The following is a 26,956-nucleotide window of genomic DNA, read 5'->3' as shown; positions in this document are numbered from 1 at the left end:
GCAAAGGGAAGACTTGCAGTGGGGACTGTTTGAGGCATAGGAGGCATGGGATAGGGAAGTGGGTGTATGAGGAACATAAGCTCTGGTCTGTGTGTTCAGTGATTGAGATGGGGGGAGGAGGGGCGGGGCAACAAGAAGCTCTTCTAGGTTGGTGGGCAAAATGATGTCAGACAGAATGGATCTCATTTCAGGACAAGTTTTTAGGAAGGTATAGCCATGTTGAAGTAGCTGATTAAAATAAATACATTCAAGATCAGGATAATACTGAGTGATGAGAGGTGTACTCGTATGTTGTATTCTTAAGTTATTTTTTGGATGGATCAGCAGTACCAAGATTGGCTGTGATGGCCCAGACAATCTGATTTTGAGCTAGACTGGTGGGGAAATCATGTCCTGTGAAGGCTGGTGTGAGAATGGTGGTGTACTGGTGTAAAGAGTCTGCATCTGAACAAATACCAAAGCTGCATTGGGGGGCTTGTTTGACATAGAAAAGATGGCAACTGTCAAAACGTAACTACTGATGTTTGTTAGTAGGTTTTAAGTGAATGGGATTTAGAATAAGACCAATGAACCCACATCCCTATTTACCAACATCCTCCATGTTCATGGTATTTCTGGTGCTGAACATTACTTCACACAATGCTTGCCTGTTTCCAAACCGATGATGTCCTTTGTGCTCACCTTAATCAACTTTATACTTACCAACATCAACTTTACTTTTGGAGAGCAGACATACAAAGAGATCAGGGACACAGGCATGGGAGCCAGGATGGCTCCTTCCTATGTCAATGTTTTCATGCGTCACTTGGAGGAAGCCTTTCTGGGATCCATAAGGCTTTAGCCCCTGGTTTGGTTTAGATACATTGGTGACATCTTTGCCTATGGACTCATGGTGATGTTGACCTGTTAAAAGTTTTGGAATCTCTTAGCATTTTGACAGTTCTCAATCTTTCCATGTTAAACAATCCCTCCTGTACAGCCTTGGTATTTGTCCAGCTGCAGACTACATACAGGAGTACATCACCTTTCTAATGTCAGCTTTCACTGGACATAATTACCCAACCAACCTAGTTCAAATGCACCTCTCATCACTCAGTATTATCCTGCTCTTGAATATATTAATCAGCTACTCTGACAAAGTTACAACTTCTTAAAAGCATGCCCTGAAATAAGATCCATTCTGTCTGAGATTTTGCCCAGCACACTTCTAATAGCTTTTTGTTACCCCCCCCCCCCCCCACCCCACTCTCCAATCTCCGAATACACTGGCCAGAGCCTATGTTCCCAGAATGATATTTTCACTCTGCAGTGGAGTGTGCGCTGATATGAAACTTTCCTGGCAGATTAAAACTGTGTGCAGGACTGAGACTCGAACTTGGGACCTTTGCCTTTCACGGGCAAGTGCTCTACCATCTGAGCTACCCAAGCATGACTCCCGCCCCGTCCTCACAGCTTTACTTCCGCCAGTACCTCGTCTCCTACCTTCCAAACTTTACAGAAGCTCTCCTGCAAACCTAGTAGGGCTAGCACTCCTGAAAGAAAAGATATTGCAGAGACATGGCTTAGCCACAGCCTGGGGGATGTTTCCAGAATGAGATTTTCACTCTGCAGTGGAGTGTGTGCTGATATGAAACTTTCCTGGCAGATTAAAACTGTGTGTAGGACTGAGACTCGAACTCGGGGCCTATGCCTATTGCGAGCAAGTGCTCTACCATCTGAGCTACCCAAGCATGACTCATGCAACGGTCCCGAGTTCGAGTCTCAGTCTGGCACAGTTTTAATCTGCCAGGTAAGTTTCAGAGCCTATGCTACTTCTGCACCCACTTTCCTAGTCCATGGCTCTTATCCCTCTGACTGCTCCTGCTGCAAGACTTGTACATCTACCACATATGCCAGCCCAGTAACTCACAAAAGATAAACTATCCAAGGGAAAGCTACCTGTTAAATGACACATGTCATATATCAACAGTTATGTGAACACTGTTTGGCGTTCTGCATTGGTGTGGCTATCACCAAGTTATCAGTTAGGATGAACAGGCATGGACAAAGGTTGCATATTGCCAACACACAATACCCTGTTGCAGAGCATGCTCTACATCATGACAGTTTGATTATTTTCATTGATACACTACTTTTTCTGTAATGCACATCTCAATTACACCCAATAATGTCACTTTCCTCTAAAGTCTCCTGTACCAACAGTGATACTTGTATACCCGACTCCTAATGTGATTTTCTATGACATTAATCATGACATCTGACCAACTGATGTGTGAGATGCCTGCATGACTATTGGTTTAAATCAAAATCTTAAGAATCTTTTTTATTTTATTTTTTTACTGAACTTATAGTAATACTGAGTGAAACTTCCCTTTCTTTCTTCAGCATAATGTGCCAAGTATGTATTGTATCACACAGATTTCTGTTATGATGGGTGTAAATTTTAATCGAGTTACATGCTGATATGCTATATTCCTTAGCCTCTACCAAACCTACTAGAAAGCCATGGTATAAATTCACTTCATTATCTAACAATTCACTCCTTAAGAAAGATCTGGTCAAACACAGAGCAGACTTATAAACTGTATCTTTTGCAGCTTTTGCTCCAAAGACTTCAGATCACAAATGCAGCCAGTTCACAACTGGTAATACAAAAATGTTTCTCAGACAAATCCTACTCTCTCCCTTTACCATACCCTGCCTCCCTAGATCCTTCACTCACACAGGTTAATTCCATTCTCTTCCTGCTACATCATACAGCTGTTAACTTTCAATACCTTCTATAAACTTTTCATCCAAATACAATTTTGTTTTGCCCATTGTCACCAACTCTTCTAACCTGCCACAAGTATATGAACACATTCCACCAATTCAACACTTGCAGAGTCTCTAAATTCTTTCCCAGTGCAATTTCAACCAACAAAAATTCTCAGACCATGTAACCTGTCCAAACATTTGTCCTTACAATCATATCCAACCTACCATTGATCCTCCCCCTACAGCAGGGATCTCCTGTTCTCTAAACTAACCAGTTTCTGAAATACTACACCCCTTCCCAACTCTAATATCTCTCAGAACAGCAAATCTTACTCATAAAACATATTTCCCTATCTCATTCCATTTGACTGATAATTACTATACTCACACAATGACTCTGCTTCTTCTCTACCATTCACAATTCATATTAACATAATACTTTATCTACCACCATGAATCTTATGATCTATTTATCATACTTGAAAAGATATCAACACAAATGGTCTTTTCCACAGTTCTTATCATTAGTTGTGCCAGTTGATATACATCAAGCAAGTTGATATACATCAAGCAAGTAAAAGAAGTTCTCTAAGAAATCAGTGTACAGCTGGAAGAAAACTATTTCTGTTCCTCTCTTTTTACAAACAGTGAACTAACTACAGGAGTCAAGATTCCTGAAACTAGGAAAACTAGCTGAAATCAGAATACTGTATTTATTTAGCTTGTAATATACATGGACAAAATGGCTACAAGGATTCTTCTCCAACTTCCTCAACAAATGTCAGGCTCTACAAGTATTTGAATTGCCAAAAACTTTTATTACAGTTTAATATCAAAAAATTAGAGCATCTCTTCTTACTGTATTGCACAAAACTTCTGTATTTGCTGAAATACAGCATCATATGCTACATAATAAATGGTAGGAATGTAAAAGTTAGTGTCAGTCAGGGAAGTCAAAGTTGTGGTGAACACATTTTATTATTATTGACATTAATACAAATAGGCTGGCAGAGCGAACTGGAAAAAAATCTGCCACTAACTATATATAATATTGTGAGTATAGAAGGGCAAATGGTGATACTAATCTAAGCATCAACTTCAAAATAATTCTCTTGTTGTATTTTATGTCAAACTTTCTGTCAGTGACAAGGCAAACAAATTATATAATCTATAATTTACTTTCCCAGGGCTTTTCACTAGTATGATAGTCACACAACTGGCACAAAGACAACATGCCAGAAACATAATAATGCAAAAACAGTGTTCTGCTAATGATTCTGAAACAAAGCCTGCACCTGGAAAATTGATAACAACTTCTACAACTGACTCTAAAGAACATACTTTACTTTCTCACACTTTGGTAACTATTACCCAAATGCAAATGAAAATCAGGTCAAGTATTACCACTTAAAATCTTACTGACACATCATCAGCTGAATGTCATATTGTGTGGCAAAAGCCAAAGAGTAACTCACACCTCAAATACTTTAACATTGTTTAGAATTATTCTCCCACCTATACAAAATAGAGATTCTGCAAAAGTGAAGTAGGTAAACATGTTTAAAATCTAATTTAATTGTGGAAACCAGAAAATAATTAAAGGTACACCATAACAGTGATTGTGCTAAAACAGTGTATATTTTGCCATGAAAATAGAAAACAAACAAATAAATGTAGTAGAAAAGTTCTGGTAGAATGTAAATACTTTAGGATTAAAGGAGACCTGTCACTAGAAACCAGAAGTGTTGGGTTGTTGATAGACGCACACAAAAGAAGGAAAACTTGCTACTTTTCATAGTTATCCTTCGACAATATTGAGTACAAACATACATACACTCTCACCCTCATACATACACATGCCTATGCCCCTACACAGTGCCACCTAGACTGAGATTTACAATGTTATTTTGTGGCAGATGGGCTGGTTGTGGAAAGGGTACTGCTGGGTGCAATGTGTAGAGAGGGGGTGGCAGAGGGACTGATGGTTGGTGGCTAGCATCTAAGAGGGAGGCCAGTTTGCTGGCTAGGAATGTGTGTTGTGTTTGTGTGTGTGTGTGTGGGGGGGGGGGGGATGACAGATATGGTTGTAGTGGCCAGTGGGAAGCAGCACATACTGAAGGAAATGTGGGGACACGAACTGGGAGGGAGTGACAGGGTGAGGAAAGACAAAATTGTTGGGTGAAGGGTTCAGAGACTGTGGCTTACCTCAGAGTAAGGCCAGAATGATTATGAGAGCAGAAGATGAGTTGCAAGAATAACTCCAATCTGTGCATTTCAGAGAAGCTGGTGGTGGAGAGAAGGATGCAGGTGCTTTGGGTTGTGAAGCAAGCATTGAAACTGAGCATGTTGTGCTTAGCCAAATGTTGTGCCACCGGATGGTCAACCTTGTTCTCGACAGCAGTTTGGCAGTGGTCATTGATCCTGATGGACAGCTGGTTGGGAGTCAGATGAACATAAAAGGCTCTGCAGTGTTTGAAGCAAAGTTGGTATATGATATGGCTGCTTTCAGATGTGACTTGGCCTCTAATGGTGTAAGATAAAACTGTAACTTGAGTAGAGGTTCAGGTGCTGGGTGGTTTGAGCGGATAGTTCTTGCACACTGGTCTGCCACAGTGATATGATGCCTGTGGTATGGGGTTGGGAGTGGTAGTGGCATGGGGATGGACTTGGATGTTGTGTAGGTTGGGTGTGTAATGGACCACTGCTTTGGGAGGGATGGGAAGGATCTAGGATAGGATTCCCTCATTTGTTTTCTAGCAGTCGCTCATTTGCTGTCCAAACTGTGGAATTCCCCCTCCCCCCTCACCCCACTCTAAAATATGACCACAAAAATCTCCTTCCATGGATTCCACCCCTCATTTGACAATGACCTTTAACTTTTCAGAATCCATCAGTCCTTAGCTCTCATGAACCTGATACTGGAAAAACAGCTCTCCATGGCACAGGCTTCCCTGAACCACCTCTGCTCCCCCCACAAGATACTGTTACTGTGCAATCCTCATTACACACACAATGCCTCCTAAATGGAAACCCTTGCACTGCAGGGGTTTGAGGAGCATTCCAGTCACTACTTCCATAAATTGTCCAACCTGCTGACATCCTACTCCTGCCTTGGGGCAATATTATCTAACATGGTGACATCCTGCTCCTACACTGGGGCACTATTACGCATCAACACCCATTCTTCTCACAGTGAACCTCCTTGTCAACCCCACATAGCACCCAGACACTTCATAGCAGACCTCTTCAATTTACCACATCCTACAAAGCTCCCTTCCAACAGAACCTAAGCAAACCAAAAACCCTGTTATTAACCTCTCCACAAAATACCAAGTCCCACAGAATTGTGAGTCCTATCCAGAGTCCTAATTCCTCAGCCACACCTGCAAATTTAACCATACTGGACTTGTCAAATACCTACTCTCCTTCTACCGATCCCTACAGTGGAAACACTTCTTCCCCAACAATCCCTCCAACCAAAGCCCACCTGATCCCAACACTGAACCTTGAATCTCCCAGTTCATAACACCATGCAACTGTGACCCTCCCTCCCATGTAGCTACTCTGTAGTCACCTTTCACAAATTACTTACCTCCAACTTGGCCACACCATCCCTCGACATGTCCCTTCATAAGAACACTAAGCTTTTGTCAGAAGGAAATACAGCCATACAAAACCTGAAAATGAATCCAGACCTAATCATCCTCCTTGCAGGAAAGGGCTCCCCCACTGTTGTGATGAGCCACAGTGACTGTCTGATTGAAGTCCTCTGGCAAATGCCTGTCCAACTCCACCTACAAGCTCTGCCAGAGGGATCCCATTCCAGAAATCCAACATAACCTCCAATCCTTACTGAAATCTATATAAACTTCCCAGAATCTCTCACCTGACTCCATCTCCATCTTCACCCCAACAACACCCAAAACAAACACTTCCACATGCTTCCCAAAATCCACCATCCCAACAATCTTGGAGGCCCCATTATAGCTGACTATTGTGTTCCTATTGAAAGAATTTCTGCTCTTGTTGACCAACACATCCAAACAATTTCCCAAAACCTAACATCCAACATCAAAGGCACTAACCATTTCCTTCACTGACTTTCCACCACCTCAAACCTTCACCATCCAGATCCCTATTAATCACTGTTTATGCATCTACTATATACATCAACGTTCCTCATGCCAGTGACCTTACTGGTATCAAACACTGCGTGTCCCAATGACCTTCAGACTCCAAACCCACAACCTCATTCCTTATACATCTTACCAACTATATCCTGACCCACAACTACTTTTCCTTTGAATGGAAGGTTTACAAACAAAACTACAGCACAGGCAAGGGCATCCACAAAACACCCTCCTATGTCAACCCATTTATGGGCCATCTAGAGGAAACTTTCCTAACCTGCCAAAAGTCTGAATCCCTACTCTGGTTCATGTTCACTGGTGATATCTTCATTACCTGGACTCAGGGCCAAGAAACACTACCCACATTCTTTCACAACCTGAACACCTTTCCTCCATCTGCTTCATCTGGTCCTCCTCTACACAATGCACCACCTTCCCGGATGTTGACTTCCACTTCACTGACAGTTCCACCCACACCTTTATCCACATAAAAACCACTAATCACCAACAGTACCAGCATTTCGACAGCTGCCATTCCTTCCACACCAAAAGATTCCTCCCACAGAGCCTAGCAACCTGTGGAAAATGTATTTGTAATGACAGGAACTCCCATACCCAGTATGCTGAAGGTCTCACAAAGGCCTCCACAGACAATGATACCCCCCAAACCTAGCTCACAAACAGATTTCCACTGCCATATCTTTACACACGCCCAATCTTCCCACCACCCCCAAGAATCAGCTACAAAGGAACACCCATTTTGTCACCCAATATCACCCTGGACTGGAACAAATGAACCATATCCTTTGCAATGGCTCTTAATTATCTCTCATCCTGCCCTGAAATAAGGGTCATCCTATGGAAGATCCTTCCCTCTTCTCCTAAAGTGATGTTCCAGCACCCACCCACCCCTTCGCCACAGGCATCATATCCTTGTGGTAGACCAAGGCACAAGACCTGCCCAATCTACCCACCCAGCACCTCCTCCTCCTGTCCTGTTATAGGATTATCCTATATCATTAGAGGCAGGGCCACCTGAGGAGGCAGCCATGTTGTATCCTGCTGCAAACACTGCACAGCTTGTTACGTTGGTATGAGTTCCAACCAGCTGTTCCCCATGATGAATTGTCACAACTAAACTATTGTCAAGAACAAAATTGACCACTTGGTGGCACAACATGCAGTTGAACACAACATGCTCAGTTTCAATGGCTGCTTCACAACCCGAGGTATCTGCATCCTCCCATCCATCACAAGCTTCTCAGAACTATGCATATGGGATTTATCCTTATTACACATCCTCTGCTCAAGAATTGTCCTGGCCTCAATCTCAGTTAATCCACAGCCCCAAACACTCAACCCAACAGTTTCCCCTTCCTCTGTCCCGTCATCCCCTCCCAGCTCACATCCCCATGTCACCTTCAGTGTGTGCCAGTTCCCACTGGCTGCTCCAACCATACATGCCACCTCTCACTCCTAGCCAGCAAACTGGCATCCCTCTGAGCAACTATCCACCCATCTGCAGTCTCTCTCCCTGCCTCAAACTTCCCTCTCCCTTTAAGCACTCAACCCAGCATTACCCTCACCATATCCAGCCCATCTGCTGCAAAACAGCATTACCACAGTCAGTCTAGTTGGCACCATGTAGAGCATAGGTGTGTGTGTGTGTGTGTACTTTAGCTCATCAAAGGATAACTCCAAAAGCTATCAACTTTTCCCTTTGTGTGTGCTATTGATAACTGAATGCTTTTCAGTGAGTGATCTCCTTTAATCCTAAGGTAATAACTTACAAATAGTTGTTTAGTACAAAAAATAATTTTTGTGGATGTACCAGGAGGAAATAAGTTGTTTACAATTTGTACAGCTTTATAAAAATATCACAGCAAGCTGAGAAGATGATGCTTAAACATGTAAGAACTATAGGGAACATTCCTTAGCTCATTGATACTTCTTCACTATCACCAGTACACAAGCTACACAGGTCTTCCTTTGTTAAAAAAACTGTGACTAATCTAAGTTTTAACATATCTCAAAGTAATTATCCATCAATAATTAAAGTCATGTCACTTAATAAAAAGGTAAAATTATGCCTACATAAAAATATACACTCCTAGTTTTTCATGTAAAATAGAACAGGACTACACATTGAGAAACTGTGTGTGCCATCTGTGGTCAAGTATTTGAGACTTTTCAGTCGAGCTCTCGCTGAGGTGAACTCAAACTGAATAAACTAGAGAGTGAAATATATGTCATAATTAATAGCAATAGTGAACTGTTAGATGTACAAATATTGTGTATTATTGACCACTGCATGAGGTCTCCTGAAATAGAATGTGTTACCATTGTTCAGTCTGATACATCAATTTTCATGAAAAAAATTTAAAGGTGGAAACAGCTGCATATTTATAAAAGACAGTATTAATGTTCTAACACTGAATATATGTGACTCTAGAACCCTCAGATACCAGTGTTTTTTTAATATTAATTTTATATCAACATCAGGCAACTTGAGGGTCTTCTACAAGAATTTGACCTTAGTAATATAGAAACTAACAAAAACAAAATCTTGTAAGATCTTAATCTGTGGTGACTTCATGATAAATTTCCTATTAGGAGACAGGGACCATTTAATCTATACAAATGTTGTGAATTGCTATGATTGTGATTTAAACATTAAATCTCCAACCAGGCTAACAACTCAAGTACTGAGTAACATTGAATGCAGAGCACATTCTGTAATCTCAGAATTCTCTAGTCACAATGCATTGATTACACAGATAAATACTTTAGATCTAAAGGAGACCACTCATGAAGAGGCAGAAGTGTTTATTTGTTGGGGGGGAAAAAAAAGAACTTGCAAGGTTTGATAGTAATCGCTTTTCAAGCTGGAATACAAATACACATACAGTAGAAACCACACTGACACAAACTCTCTCTCTCTCTTTCTCTCTCTCTCTCTCTCTCTCTCTCTCTCTCACACACACACACACACACACACACACACATGACTATTTTCCTACTTGGTGCCGGCTGGACATACCATACTTCATGTATGGGCACAGGCCTGTGTCTGCAGTGAATGTGTGTGTGTGTGTGTGTGTGTGTGTGTGTGTGTGTGTGTGTGTTTTCTTCCAGCCTGAAAAAGGATTACTCCAAAATATAGCAAGTTTTCTTTCTTTTTTGTATGTACCTGTTGATGACTAAAGGCTTTTACCTTTCAGTGATTGGTCTCCTATACACCTAAAGTATTTACATTCTACCAGAACTTTCCTACAAAATTACATAAGTGAGTTTGCCAATGAGCAAGCCTCAACTAAAATAAGATTGTAACACAAAGCAGAAACTACTCCGAAGGCAGTGTGCTTAGTATTCTTACCCATATGTGAAGAGAAAATTGGCAGACTGTGTACTACTTTCTGCTGTTGCCTCAACTACCACTTCCCTTTAAAACCAAAAAAGTGTATGTACCAACAGAAATCCCTCAAGCAGATAACCACAGATATCATCACATCAGATAAAAGAAAGAGAGATTTTTTCTCACCCAAAAGATTTTAAGAAATACTTCACTACTTATAACAAGGTCTTTAGAATTTAGTTAGTGTATCCAAAAAGCTGAAAAACAATAACCTACTGATATCATCATGAGACAAAAGTAAATGGATGTAAAAATCCATAAACACAACCAGCTGTAGTAACACACAGCTGTCAAATAAAATTAACCTAAACTTAAATTGGAGATTAGTTTCCAATAAAAAATAAAGCAGATGAATTCAACTCATACTTCACTAAAACTGTTGGAAGTCTCATAGATCACCTCAAGAATAACCATCTTCCAGAAATTGACTCATATATGCACAGTGATACACTGTTCTTACAACCAACATCACAATCAGAGACAGAAAAAATAATTCAAACCAAAAGAATGAAGAAGTCATTTGCAATACAAAACACAATCCAATGCTTCCTTTTCCTTGGAGCAGCAAAATTACTACAGGCCCCTATCCCATACAATAAACTCCTTATTCCTGAATGTCACATTTCCAAATAAACTCTTAACTGCAGAAGTTTTACCAGTACACAAAGAGGAAATTAAGGAGGATACTAGCAACTACATACCAATTTCAGTATTCTCAGTATTCATCCAAATATTTGAATATACTACAGTCACCAGACTTAGCTCATTCCCAAAGAAAAGAAAAAATTTACCTTGATTTCACTCTAAGACTTGCTGACATGCAGCCAACATTAATGCCTTGCTGCAGAACGTTAATTCATCTAAAATAAGAGGAATTTGCCATGATGGAGTGTTTATCTCAAAGAAAATGAACAATATACTCAAACAAATGAGATTAAGCCTTAATAAATTTCTGGTACTGTACATTTCATCCATAAAACCATAAGACATGGGGTTCCACAAGGCTCAATCTCAGGCCTCCTGTAGTTCTTGCTTTATATAAATGATTTTCCCTTAACCTTACCCATCAACAGAGTTTCTCTCTCAGCTGATGACACCATGATTTGCATATCTGACACAAAAGAACCACTTTAGAGTGAACTGAATAGAAGCACAGCCAAAACAAACTTATATCTTAATATAAACAGACTGCTCCTTAATGTAATGAAGACAAGCCTAAGTTTTTACACTACACAGAAACTTCACTGGTTCCCACTATATCACAGAGTGGTAAACATGCTAAATTTGTCAAAGGAACAAAACTTCTAGAAGCTTCCATCACTGACCCACTCATATGGAAACATGACTGACATAACCAGAACTAAACTGAGTAAAGCATGTTTTATTGTTAGTTCAACAAGAAATGCAGTAGATATCAGTACTCTGATATCAGTGTGCTAGAATCAGTGAGGCTGTTTAAACTAAACTGAAAGCAGTTATAACAACACTGTTGAAATAGCTAAAAGAAATGTGTAAAGCAACCTTTTTAGAAACTGAGGAGATTACCCCTCTAAAGTCAATATATACTAAAATTTCTACATATAACACAAAAGAAGCAGTAAACTTAATGTGAATTCAGACTGGTATCACCATGACTCAGACAAAAAAGGTTGGTTCCCCACATGATTAAACAACACAGCAAAAGTGTTAAATATAAGGGAATAAAATTATATATCAATACCCCCCCCCCCCAAAAAAAAAGAAACCTAAAGAATTTTAGAGTAAATGTATGGTTCATGCTAATAAAGCTCTGCATTCACTGCATGCTGGCATCCTTAGAATCTGACCTGTCATAAAAAGCACCTGCACGTTTGTATAACATGAGGCATATGTTTAACCCCTAAATGCCTGAATAAATTTCAAGATGAAAGATCAAAATCTAAATTGTTGTGCTTTAGGGGTAACTGAAATACTTAAGAGACTGCAGCAATTGTCAGAAGTGTTGGTAGCCTTATGAAGAATCAGTATCTATAAGCACTGGCATTCAAAATCAGTTAACTTTCCAGTTATTATGAGAGCATTGGTATGAAGTGAATTTGTGAAACTCAGCATTAATGGGTTCAGTTATGTTATCTGCTTCTGTTTTATATGCAATAGCAAGTAAATGGATAACCAGGTATGAATTATTTGCTGTAAATCTTACAGTCTGAAACCTTCTTGACTAATGTGATTACCATCTTGACGTCATGTAATGGCCCACATAGTTCTGTAACAACTCAGAAAAAACAAGCAGCGACACAGAAATGAAAGAGAACTGCCCAAATGGATGCTAGCATCTACTTCCTTACTAAATAAATGTTTATTTAGAAAAGCCTCTCTTAAATTCCAGTACACAATTTCAAAGTGGTAACTGGCTTAAGCAGCCTTTCATGGCATGGTGAAATATGAAAAGAATAAAGAAAAAATGATGAAACATCAAGTCCTGTCTCATGGATGACCCTAATTAATCAACTCCACGAAGTCAACTGCCTACAGCTACCTGGTGCACAATAAATGACACAAGAAAAGGTAATACTACATTTAGAGCCATGCCTTCATAATAGTTTATACTGGAATTAACTGTATGTAACTGTGGATTTTGTGTAAACTGTCACTACAAGGAGATTGATGTATGATAACGATATTGTTTCCTTTAGTGCTATATTGACTGAATGCAATGGACAATGAACTGTAATAGCGAATACATGTAAATCTATTTGTTGATCACTTTACTTATAAAAAGAGTAAATAAATAACAGATCTTTATTGCAATAGTGCACAACATAAAAATTGAAAAATCTCTTCCTTTATATACAAGCAAAAATCTTTGTATGACCAGCTGCATATATTAAGACACAAGGTGCATAATCAAACACTATGAAGGAGACATAATGCCTCTTTACAAAATAACACGGTAAATTATATTTTGGTATCAATTTCATTATTTTTTTGATCTTGTCACATAAGGTTCACAATTCCAGGTGTAAAATGAGTTTCAGCTATGGATATGGATAATTTTCTGGGCTGTGGATAGGGATATTTTTCAGTGTGTGTATTCAGCAAGCACAATTTAGGTGTGTGTGTGTGTGTGTGTGTGTGTGTGTGTGTGTGTGTGTGTGTGTGTGTGTGTGTGTGTGCGGGCGCGCGCGCGCTCGCATGCGCGCACATACTCTAGCTCAAACAAGGACTCATCTGAAAGCTAGTGATTCAGTCTTCTCTGTGTGTTTGTCAATGGCTCAAAACCTCTACTATTCAGTGAGTTCTTACTCCTAAATTACATAAGCTTCAGAAAAGGCTATGCTGGAAGTCAAAAGAAAGTCTATTGTTCTCTAGACTGAGTATATTTATTAGGAGACATTAGAAAAATCTGTAAATAGAGCAGGACACTGTAAACAGAGGAATTAAATACCTACCTGCAATATAGGTGTGAGTAAGACTAAGAAAAAACTATCAAAATCTGTCCTGTTTGGTATCACCAACCTATCCCCAAATCACCTCTTTAAAATGTGATAACTTTCAACTAAATTACCTTCTGTGTTTTTCTAAAAGCACTAATCCAAATATTTACTGCAATCTGGACAATAAATACTTATATCACAGTTTAATAATGGTATTCTTTACTTTTTAAGAATGGTGGCTACATTGAGTGCCACAACATATAGATTTGATCACATTGGAAATGATGCTCTCACAGTATTCATCCTATTTACAATGATACATTGGTCATTAACACTGCAAGAGCTCACTGAGTGCACCATTCTTTACACAGTTCTTCATTGCCTTTCAGCTCCCTAACCCTCAACTGAAAGAAGTCAAAAGACTTTGAATCTTAAGAACTAGATCTTCTGTATTTAATTTTTTTTATTTTTTATTTTTTTGTTGTAAACTATTACACTTTACTAATTACATGCTACTGTTGATTTATTTATTAAGAAGCTTCTATTACAAGTAAACAAATCATTTAAACATCTTTTGGTATATACTTTGAGTACTAATCTTAAGAGGTACTCTGCATGAAGCACAAAGCATGATCACCACTTTTTAGTTGACAACACTATTTGAGCAAGGTGGAACTTGGTCCCATCAATCCACATTACTCTATGCAAAATTCTTTGGGGGGGGGGGGGGGGAAGTCCTCTGTCTCCATTCCCCATATTCCCCAAGCCCTTCTCTGATCACAGCGCAGAAAAAGTTCATGGATAACACTGCACAAATTTTGTTGAAAATGACTACATGGGACAGCGCATAAAACTTGGTATAGATACATAACACACTTATATAATTTTTTAGTATAGGTGTCACACAGTGCTAGTGTCCCAATGGGAAGAATACTGTTAACAGTTATTTTACTTTTACTACTTTAGATGGTATGCAAAATATTTTATATTTAACTAAGGCTCAATATAACAATTGTTAACTGTATTCAAAATAAATGCTACTGGGTTATGCAATAGCACAACATTATAATTTAGCAACACATACTATAAGCAAACATAAAACGGGAAACTTGAGTCCCTAAAAATTTATCAAAATGTAAACCTACAATTAAAGACTGAAGCCTATACTTGCAAACATCACAAATACCACAAATAAAATATCAGTGAGTAAAATTATATCTGGAATCAGTAAAATGTTTGTTATTCAATACAGAAATTTCACTGTGTCTTGAACTCTACTTTGCATGTTATTTTTTGGCAATAAGAAATCCAGGCCTAGTACCTTTCTGTAGTCTTCACCAAAATTAAGGCTGGAACGGTTTTCACCTAAAGATGAGGATATAAGAGAAGCTGAGCCCATGGCACCTCCAATAATGTGCCCAAACAGGCTCTGAGCTCCATAGCTCAAGCCTTCAGCAAACTCTTCTGGACCTTCCATAACACCCTGAAAAACATGTAAAAAACAATTCTGCAGTGGATTATTATGAACAGAAAATCAATAACACAAATAAAGCTAGTAAAAGCAACATCTGTGGAAAAATGAAAGAAGGAATGAATACAGTGTGATGTTTTATGTAAACTTTCATACATGCCTGATTTCTTAAATAAGGTTTAATTTTGTTAATCTGTCAGGGCATTCAGTAAATTTTATAGCTCACTACATTTTCAGTTTTAGATTCTGTGTGGATGAGTGCTACTAGGCAAGTAAATGATACATATCTGACTCCTCTAATAAAGTAAAAGTTTGATAATTACAGTAACAAGAAACCTAAATATCACACACACACACACACACACACACACACACACACACATACACACACACACTGCTTGACACAAAAACTGAAGAACTTAAAAGACATGTCAGATGACAATATAACTTTGTACATATGCACACCATAGGGGTGGGTATGTAAATGATTAATAGAGTTGCAATTCTCTGTCACAGGCAGAAGGGCCATCAAAGTGTATTAACATTGTTCATGTTTGGTGCTGTTATCAGGCACAGTAAATTGTATAAGAGATGTGACCAGTGTCAGATATTGAGTGATCACAGTGAAGGACATGGAGAACATGCGTACAAATATGAGACAGTGTTATGAGCACCTGACAAGAGTTTGAATAGGGCTTCATTGTGAGTCTCCATTTGGCTGGCTGATGGAATCATCCTATATCCATATTTGTAGAGCAGTCAGCTGTAGTAGTGACCTCCAATGTTGGACTTTATAGGAGCATAAGGATAGGCATACATGTTGTCAAAGTTTTGGTCAACCGTGTCTGAGCACCACAATACGGGATAGTCAAATTGTGCAACAAGCACATTGAAATCCTGTCAAATCTGTGCCTGCCATCTGAGACCAACTAATGGACTCCCTGCAACATTCTGTGTTATTGCACACTATTGATTGGGGACAAGCAACAGACAGACATGGGAATTACCACCCAATGTGTAGTCTGCTGTTAACATCTCAATAAAAACAGTAACATATGAAGGAGTGCCATGACTAGAAAGCATGGACTACTGATGAATGGTGTTATGTTGTTCATCAGTGTATCACAGTTTTGTGCTATCCTTGATAACCATCATCAGACAGTATGATGGTAGCCTGGAGAGAAGTACCAGTTTTTCAATATTTAAGGCAAGCACAGAGGAGGTACTCCTGGCATCATGGTGTAAGGTGCCATTGGGTATGTCGTCGGGCCATGAATGGCAGTAATTGAGAGACATCTGGACTGAACACACAATGATACATCACAGACATACTATTTTCTATGTGTTACCCCTCATGTGACAGTATGATGGTGCCCTTTTTTGCGATAAGGGTGTGCTAGGCCACACATGACCTTTGTCTGTGTGAACTGTACATGTGACGTTGAGGTACTCCTGTGGCCAACAAGATCCTCAGATCTGTCTCCGATAGAACAAGTAATGGGTCCAGCTTGGATGTCAACTCCATCCCAGTGGCAGAATCCAGGCCATCAAGCCCCAGTTACGACAGTTGTTGGCCCGTGTGCCTCAGAAGAGGATACAACAATTTTAAGATACTCTTCCCAACTGAATCAGTGCACATGTCCACACTAAAGGGGGTACAACATCATCATACTGATAAGTGGGTTCATCCTGTCAAGTTCTTCAGAAATTTGATTCAGTTTTGTAATTACTGAAATAACATCACGTATCCTCTCAGTTGACAAAGATTCATTTTGTTTCCTCCTTCTCTTCTGGGTAACAAATTTTCTTTTTTGCTGTGTGTGTGTGTGTGTGTGTTTCACAAATCACTCACTTATTTATTAGTTTCCTTTTCTACTACTTCACCTGAGACTGAAAGGTATAACAGTTAAAGATATACAATCCGTATGTTTTTGGAGAATGCTCCAGATACATCACAGCTTTTTCATATGACATAATAAAATATGAAATGAGCCTGTGTTGATACTGGTGCTGCGAAAGGAAAAAAAAATTAAGACAGCACAGGGAAGCTCTGCATTGGTTTCTCATGCAAAAATTTTTGCATTTAAGGCCGTGTCACTTACCTGCCTATAGCTCTACAGAAAAGTGATGTGATTAATTGAATCATGAAAAAGGTAATATAAGAAGAAAGAAATGCATTAAACTTTTAGAGGTATACAAATACTACCATAACAAACATTTAACATTCTTTCCACTAGGCATTGTTCACTGCATATAAGGAAATAAATACCTCACTTTTAAATAATTTTATTTCAAGAATGGGTCTTATGGACCCCTTGATTATTATAAATAGAACTAACATCTATAAAAGTTCATATAAATGTAAGTAAAAAACTGAACTGTATTAGTCACAACCACCTTATAGTTACACAGTCATACATTAAATCCAAGGAGGAATCATTCAGCACAGAGAAATAAAAGGGTCTCCAATACATTCATGTGCCTTATATGTTAAAGATACTGGTAATCATTACATAAGAAGATATAAAAAATCATGATATGGAGCTCTTACCAAAAAAGGTTCATAAAAGAACTCATCAGTACCATCCGAAAAGTCTGTAATTAATCCATATGGGTTTCCAAGAATATCAATACCCAAAACAAGAACATAAAACTGCTGAATTATCTGACTGAAGTAATGAGACTGAATATCAGAAACTTGTTGACAGAATGTTGTGCATATTCCTTTTTGTTCATAATAAGCCATACTGAAACAAAGAACAAATCATTGTATGTATGTACATTGTCAGTGAAAAATATGCATTAAAGAAACAACAACATTATAAAGCTATAAGTACATAAGAAAATAACAAAGTATAGAATATTATCCAAATTTCTTTAGTAAATTTCTGTATAAACTCCCACAAATACTTCATTTAACATTCAACTTTTTTGCTTGATCAATAGTAGCAATAAGTGTAACCAGAAAATACTTCTTTCCTACTTACTTCAGTTTTACTCCTTTAACTTCAGTCAGGTTAGTGCCAAATGATGTTATGAAGATGTCAATCATATCAGAACTAAAGAAATGTTTCTTTCTCCTGGAGATTAATGGGCCATGACATGAGAAACTAAACAGAATTTTAAGAGGTGATAAGTGGATATACTCAATAACTATTTTTCGATCATTTATCGGTACCTGCGAAAAAAAATCTTTTTAGTGTTATTATATTCAGAGCAACTGTAAAGGGTGATAGTGAATTAAATTTACCTTTGGCACAACATTTGCAAGAGGCATGTGTACTGTAGAAATATCTGCTCTCATTCTTACAGATGGCTTCACTTCATTCTCCCATTTTGCAAAAATATCATACACTGATAACAGAAATTCTGTGTCTATTTGGAGAGCAAATTCTTGTATTAGTATTTTTATGTACCTGTAACAAACAGAGAACATTTGCAAATTTAACTAGCACTGAACTGTGCACCATATTTATGAAATGTTTTAGGAATCTGCTATTTGTATTACATCACAAAAATTATAAGATTTTATCCTGTTTTCCAAATCATATAATTAAGTAAATTAAAACATTACATCAAGTGAAGAAACTACAACTAAGAAATGAAAAGTACAGAAAATTTAGGATATAAGAGAGAAAGAATTGGCGGAGTACATTGAAGGAAAATGGTCATAGAGGTAAAATATTAAAATAAACACAGGTACAGTAACAAAAAGAAGATATGTTCAGTAATACATGATTAATAGGAAGTTACAAACTGGAACATCATGCATAATATAAACTTCTTGATTATATGTACACACAAACAAACAATAGCTTTACAGGGAAAAGACAATGTGTCAACAAGTGTTGAGGTCATGGTTTGTGTTTATGATGTACTAACTGGCTTTCAAGACATGTTAAAAGAGTCCATTAGTTGGGAATGCTGAACTGCATAGTCAAGTTTCTTTTGATATGTTAACCAACATTCGGTTTATTATGAACCAGCAACGATTACAACTACATGTAATGATACTAAGATGGCTGTTACAAAGCAGTTACTGGCCATAGCTCTCACATAATTCTGCACGTCTGTTTTTTTTTTACCTGGGCAAGATCTAAGGAATTTTTGAGGACACTGTTCAATAATTGGTATAATTGGTATACTGCTCACAGGTTGTGGTAGTTAAGTGGCAGCCTCAAGTGAGACACCTACAAATTTATGAAAATACAGTTTTTGGGCATGAACTCTAAACTGAGACTTTCTGCAGTTAATAAGAGACATTTCTCCTGTGATGATCTTAGGAGAAGGTTGAAATTTAAAGCAATTGTAAACAATTTATTAGTGATTTATGGTCACTGGGGTTCAACAGTGTTGTTTGCTTGATTAACTTTTGGTGACAACTGTTACACAAGAAAGCAATAAGGATAAAGTCCTAGTAACAAGAGGCTCCTTCATTATATCCTGTGACTGGTATATGCATCAGCATTTCCTGGATGTCAATGGAAACTTAACAGATTATTACCAGTCATAATAGCTACAGTTGCTAGAGGGCAGCTTTCCAGAACACTATTTACTGGTTTAGTAGAGGACAGAGGTAATTTTTATGGGTATTACTGCCTCATAAACTTTTACAGAGATAAGGCAGAAGGTAAATTTTGATGATTGGACAATCTTTGAGACAAAGTGGATGTTAATCAAAATGTATAAAAAAATTGGGCATAGAGGAGTGAGATTGATATCTGGAAGGTATCACGGAGTTATGTGTTTGGCACTGGTGGAGGAGGCTGTACCTGCCAATCTTAAGGTGTTAATATTATGGGAAATGAAGCTGGGAGAGGAACCTAATGATGGAAAGAACACTTGCCCTCACTTTTCAACTAGTTACAGTAAAATGGTACACTACTTACATGTTCCTCACTAGTGTCTTAGACAGTTTGGTCAGCTTCCTCATTCCCTTAGATTCTCATATGCCTCGGTACCTAGCAGAATAATACTTCTTTCCATTTCCATCATAACAACAGAAGATTATTCTGGATGGTCGAAACATTTTATACACTGGATTCATTTGCTGAATTCTCTGCACAGCAGTAAGGCAGTCTGTGTAAGTAAGAAACTTCTTACCACCATCACATGTAACTTGGCTCAGTGCCTTTATAATAACACACAGGTCAGTACTGAGTACTGCAGATTCCTTTGGATTTCAGAATCTAAAAGCATTGTCTGGGAAAAACTACCTTTTCTCTTGGCAGTAGGTGATGTCATTAACTAGCATGTGAGTGCACTATATCTGGAAAGTACAGATCTCTTATTTCTACACTGCTGTTAAGATCAGTTGTTACCTGGTCAAGGCAGCTAGTTAACCTTGCAGATTTCATAATTTTTACGGGGTTCTTGGTGCTGAGCATTAAAATTTCCAACTGCCACATCTGTCAGTTTCTACTAGAGGAGGAACATTAAATTCTCTACATTTTATTATATTTTTAGAGATATTTTGTCTAACTTTTTTTAGGAATACAGCCAAGCTTCTAAGTTTCCATTTCCATTGGGGAATCTATGTACAAGTATCAAACATATATTTAATTCTGGGATTAATGACTCTGAAAACTAAATGTCTTTGTCAGTACAATAGTTTCACATACATTAAGGTGCTCATCTCTATTATAATTTCTCAAAAATATAGAAGTACCATCAATTGGAAGTTTTGTCTGCAATACAGAAAAACTATATTTTGGGTAATACATGTATGTAGAATGAGTATCCTTTAGTCAGTGCTTGCTAATGCACAAGAAAATAGTGTACAGCTTATCACATCAAAACCAGAATCAAGTCTAAATCCAAATGCTCGATTGTCAGTGAAGTGAAAAACATAACTGAAAGTGCATTAGAGCACCAACGTACAACCAGAACACAACTGAACACCTAAATGAGGAGTGTAGCTGTTTGTACAAAAATCTAATGTTCCAGAATATACAAACATTACAAACATAAGAAATTTCAATAAGATTCCAGAACTGATAAATCCTAAATGGCAACTAAATGTGGGTGGTTGGATTTGAACTGTCACCCTGCAACATACTAGTCAGTGACACTAACCACTATGCCACACTGCATGCAGCACATATCTTGACATTGCTCCCTCTCCTAGACAAACAGCAGCTACCTGCTTAAGAACCTCTCATTGGAGTGACTACATCTCCCTAGATCCAGATCTTGTCAGTTGTCCTCTGTATGACAACGCTGGCAGATCCTCATGTTCTGATCATGTTGTCACATCCTATTCACTGCGAGGGGCTTTGAAGGAAGCCCCTTCTATTGAAGCTTTTCAATCATTGAGTGAGTCTTCAGTTTCCTTTAATGAGAAGGCCTCATTGTCAATCTGTGACTCTGTGGTAGTAGGGCTTCATATGGAGTACATGGACAACTTCTCTGCACTTTCATCTCTGTGATGAAGTGTCATAATCCTCAACATCAAATGTAACACCTGACAGGTGATGAAGGATACAATATGGCTGCAAATAGTACTTTAGTAACGCTTCCTATAGTCCCAATATAGAATCATCACAATTAATTCATTTTGGACATTTATGTAATGAGGTGACAGCAGAATCACAGACTACAAGTACAAAGTATTTTTCCTTAATCCCTCATTTCTTTCGCTGTAACGATGAAGTTGAAGTAGCAGTTGACAAACACATGAAAATCCTATTTTATTATATGAGAAATGCTACATTTAAAGCAGTATTAAAGTTTTTTCCTGTCTGATAAGTGCCCTGGATAAAACGCTTGATTTCTAGTATATGTTGTGCATCAACACTTGGGGATTCTTCTAGGTCAATGACAGTGTTCTGCAGAACAGATGTATATTTCATAGAACTGTCAGAGCATGCTCAACTGAGCACTCATTATTCCAAAAGCACATTAAATTAATCATCAGGATCTGGGAAGGCATCTTTCAAATATTCTTTTTCTGGATCTAAAACCAATTGACTGTAAGATTTAATAAAATGCCTCAACAATAGATATGACACAGCTACATGAATACAAAAGCCAATTTCATAGAACTGTCAGAGCATGCTCAACTGAGCACTCATTATTCCAAAAGCACATTAAATTAATCATCAGGATCTGGGAAGGCATCTTTCAAATATTCTTTTTCTGGATCTAAAACCAATTGACTGTAAGATTTAATAAAATGCCTCAACAATAGATATGACACAGCTACATGAATACAAAAGCCAATACAACTGATGTCTTTGGTAGTGTAGACTCTAGTAGTATATTAAGAAGAATGAAATGTATCATCATTACTTTCTATCCCATATCCCCCAACATTGATTATAATGAATTTTCCATGAGCGTGCTTGGAAAGCAACTGTTACAGTTAGAAAGAAAGATGGATCAACTAGCAGAACAAGGACTGGAGACGAACAACTGAAGAAGGTGGAAAGTGTCAAGTACCTAAGAAGTGTGATACAGGAAAATGGAAGAAATGAGAAAGAGAGCAGTGAATGTGGCAGACAGGCAGAAGCACTCTTGTGAATTGTGGGAGCCTAGTTGGGATCAAAGGCACCCTACAAAAATCAAAGAAGTAACATATATAAGTTATTACATCCCAATAATAACCCATGCATCTTAAACATCGATAATGTAGAAAAGAGATGTAACCAGGCAACAGGTATGTGAAATGAAGTTCCTCAGAAGTAGGTTGGGAGTAACAAATAGAGATAAGATGAGGAGTGAAAGAGAAAGGGAAATAGTAAAAAAGGAATCATTGCAGAGCAGGACAGAAACATCAAGGCTGAGATGGTATGAACACTTAAAGAGAATGAAAAACAAGAGAATTCCCAAGAAGTTACAGGAAATGGAGATGTGAAGGGAACAACCAACAGGAGGACCAAGGGCTAGATGGCTGAAAGGTGTGGAGGAGTTTACTGAAAAAAGAGGTGAGCACTGGACCAGAGTGAACACAGACATGTGGTGAGAAAATAAAACTAGATGGTGAGGCTTATGTTCCAGACAGACCCAGCCTGGGGCAGGAAACTGTTTAAGATGATGATGATCTGCAACTGCTTGTACTACAATTGAATGAAAATGTTTATAACTATAAAATGTTTTACCGGGAATTTTCTGGGCATTTTAGATTGAATACAATTTCCACCAGCATTACTGACTGCATTTGGAAAGTTCTGTATCTTATGTAAATTATTTACAATATGTAGAAAGTAATTTTCACAAGGCACTTTCATGTAGAGTGGTTGGAGGCAATAACACAACACTTTGGTAGTTGATTCTACAATTCTATTGTGAATGTCAGAGACATGTCTTGAAAACTTGACAGGATGTTAAACACTAATCTCCTCCTTCTCGTCTCGAAAGCTACTTCTTGTTTCTAGGAATCTGTAACAATTCTCGTTTCACCAGATGTCAATGACCCTTAAAAAATTACATTATACCATTGAAAAACTTCATAGTTACTTGTATATTGTGATAGATAAGGATATTATGCACAGTAACCATAAAGCAACATACTCTTTTCTTTGTGTGCTATCATCTGCCAAAACCTTGTTTCAATATATCAAACGATTTACGAGATACAAGAGTGTTATGAATATTTCATTCTTGCTGTATCATCAGCATGAGCAGAATGGAGTGTGTTATACACAGTCAATTTTCTCATGAACAGAGTTATAGATCCTATGAAAACATTAAAGAATTGTTCAATATGTTAATAACATTTGGTAGGCAGTGACACAAATTCATATTGATCTCAGTTTTTTATTACAAACTATTCAACTTTCTTATAGTAGTTTAGTTCATTTTTAGTATCATATTAACTATGACAGGTAATGAAATTATAAGCAATTCACCATTAAGCTGATGAGTAAAGCTATGAGATGACCAGAATCATTTTTACCAAGTAGTTTCTCTAAAATCATTTGAGAAAGGTTTCAGACTGGACAGTTTGCATGTTTTGTTTCACACAGTTAAGTGAGCCTGCTAGCTACTGCCCTACTCCCTCGCCCCACTTCACCTGGACACAAAGGAGCATTGCGGCAGCTGTCTGATGCACAGCTATGCTCTGTGCTGTTGCACCACTCCACTATAATATGGGACTTATTCTGCATCACATTTTGTATACCTCTCTGATGTCATATTTCTGAAGCCTCGGTGACCGACTCACCAACTGACCTGATGGATACTTCAGGATAGTCAGCCAGCAAACATACTGATGGAAAAAAAACACAACACCAAGAAGGAATTGTCAGAGGTAAACGAAAGTTGATAGCCATGTTCCTACATCTAAAAGATGATGTCTATTCAGATTTCACACCAGTAGCTTACGAGTGGTGCTAGTAGTGCAACTATAAGGATGCAAATCAGGTTTCATTTAAATATGTGCTGTAACAGTGATGAGGATTACAGTAGTTACCTTTAAGATTGGATGTAGTGAGTCAACGTTAGTCAAGAATGTTTTTAAGATGACAAGGACAAGGACAACAGTTCACAGAGTTTGAACAATGTTGTGTAATGGGGCCATGAGAAGCTGGATGTCCTTTCCGTGATACTGCAGAAAGAACTAGCAGGTATGTACCACTGTGCACAAATGCTAGCTGTGAAGGTCATGGTAAGGTATGGTCACAAGAAGACTGGGCTCTAGACAGCCACATGGTGCTACCAAGAGGGAAGACTGTCATTTTTGGCGTATGACTGTGATACATCATACTGCATCTACAGCAAAAATCTGAGCAGCAGTTGGCACCACAGTAACACAACGAACTGGTACAAATTGGTTACTTCAATGATAGCTCCAAGCCCGACACCCTGTAGTGAGTGTTCCACTGACCCTAAACCACAGCTGTTTGTGACTTCAGTTGTGTCAAGTGACACTCAATAAAGGGCACATTGGAGGTCTGTTGTGTTTTCTGATGAAAGCCAGTTCTGCCTCCGTGACAGTGATGGCTCTGTGTTGGTTAAGAGGAGGCCAAATTAGGGCCTGCAAGCAACTGGATTTACACCTGGAGTTATGGTCTGAGATGCAATTTTGAAAGATAGCAGGAGCACTCTCGTGGTTATCTCATGCACCCTGACTGCAATTTTGTACATGAGTCTGGTGATTCAATGTGTTGTGCTGCCATTCCTGACAGCATTCCAGGTGAGTTTTCCAACAGGCTGCATTCACCCACATACTGCTGTTAATCTAACATGCTCTATGGAGTGCTGACATCTTGCCTTGCCCTGCTCGATCCCCAGATCTGTCTCTAATAGAGCATATATGGGATGACATATGGCGGCAATTCCAGTGTCATCCACGACCGACATTATCTGTCCCTTTACTGACCAACTAAATGCAACAGGCACGGAACTCACCAGTTATTAATGTACCAGCATTTCACACTTGCAATGACTTTTCTTGCATTTATATTGACCTGTGATTCTGCAATGTTAATCACTTAAATAAGTTACCTAGACTAATGCATTCCTGAAATTTCATTGCTCTACACTGATTATTTCATAGTGTTGTGATTTTTTTTTTCTGTTGGTGTAGAGTTGTGGTCCATTACAATGGTGAATGGTTTACCAAATAAATATAGTCAGAACTTGTTGATGGCCCAGACAACTACAAAGCACTCTTCTTTGTTTATAGATTAGTTCCTCTCAGATGTGGAGAGTACTCTGAAAGTATATTATATCACCTTTTCATCACTCCAACAGCACCTACCTCATAACTGTCAGCATCAATGTGAAGTTCTCTATCAGCACACTCATTATACAATGCTGTGACTGGAGATGATAATAGCATGTCCTTAAGGACAAGGAAAAATCTTTTTTGCACCATGTTACAAGAAAATTTCACATCTTCCTACAGCAATTCTTGCAAGGGACATGTCTTAGTACATGAAGTCTTTTATGAATCATTGATAGTACAAGCAATTTCTGAGAAAACTTCTGATATCACAAAGGTGTCAAGGAGTCAGAAAATCTGTGATTGTTATTATTCTATCTGGATCTGGATGGACTCCATTGCTACATACTAAGTCCCAAAACATTTTTGTTTCTCTGGTTGTGGAGAGGATCATTTTTGGATTCGAGTAGATAGGTGAATGCTGATACCTGTTTACGGAAATGTGGACTGGCTACAGCGTCTTTGGCAGCACCCTCATCCAGTGTAAAGTGATGATCTTCATCCTACAGGCTGACTATAATTGTCTGCAGTTGATTGGCATGAATAGAACTGTTGTGGTGATTGATGTCTGGTGGCATAGTAGTCATCAAAAACTCATCTTCTTCTCTGTTTTGGGTACAAGGTGTCTAAGTCAAGTGGAAACATACCAGCATGTTGTCCTCTGTCCTTCAAATGTTTGTCCTTCTGTAGGGAGTTCTTGCATTGGTTGAATGCTGGGTTATCATTTGAGGGTTGCAGCATAAGTTCAAATTGGCCAAGTTGAAACATAACAAGTTGGAACTATTCCACCTGCTATTGTTTCTAGTCCTTTTTATAATCATACAATTTGTCTTTCAGCTAACTGTACTCATGCCAAGTATGGCATATGTCATGTACATATTCTTATTTACATAGTATGACCTGCAATTTCTTAACCTGTTTTAGGCTTTATCACCAGATGATGATTGTGGTACATTTAGTTCCATTGCGAACTTTATTAATTAAAGGGAATGGGTATTTGAAATTGTTACAACAATGATAATAATGAAATATGAGAGCACTAATCAATAGTTGCAAGAGTATTGACTTCATTCATTAGGAAACCTTGTGACCATTCTTTCT

General features: G+C 38.3%; 1 protein-coding gene across 1 annotated transcript in view; it reads right to left on the bottom strand.

Annotated features, from left to right (window-relative positions):
- Positions 1 to 26,956, bottom strand: part of LOC126248619 (intermembrane lipid transfer protein VPS13A-like) — a 764,418-nt gene that overhangs the window by 92,484 nt on the left and 644,978 nt on the right. Inside the window, exons 55-58 of the mRNA XM_049949782.1 lie at positions 18,440 to 18,605; positions 18,177 to 18,367; positions 17,741 to 17,936; positions 15,040 to 15,201 (exon numbers count right to left, since the gene is read on the bottom strand). Coding sequence (XP_049805739.1) covers positions 15,040 to 15,201; positions 17,741 to 17,936; positions 18,177 to 18,367; positions 18,440 to 18,605 — 715 coding nt within the window. The remainder of the gene's footprint in view (positions 1 to 15,039; positions 15,202 to 17,740; positions 17,937 to 18,176; positions 18,368 to 18,439; positions 18,606 to 26,956) is intronic.

Source organism: Schistocerca nitens, chromosome 3 (assembly GCF_023898315.1).
Source record: "Schistocerca nitens isolate TAMUIC-IGC-003100 chromosome 3, iqSchNite1.1, whole genome shotgun sequence".
Classification (NCBI taxonomy): Eukaryota; Metazoa; Arthropoda; class Insecta; order Orthoptera; family Acrididae; genus Schistocerca; species Schistocerca nitens.
Note: the sequence above shows the minus strand (reverse complement) of the source record. Positions and strands in the feature narration are given on the sequence as shown.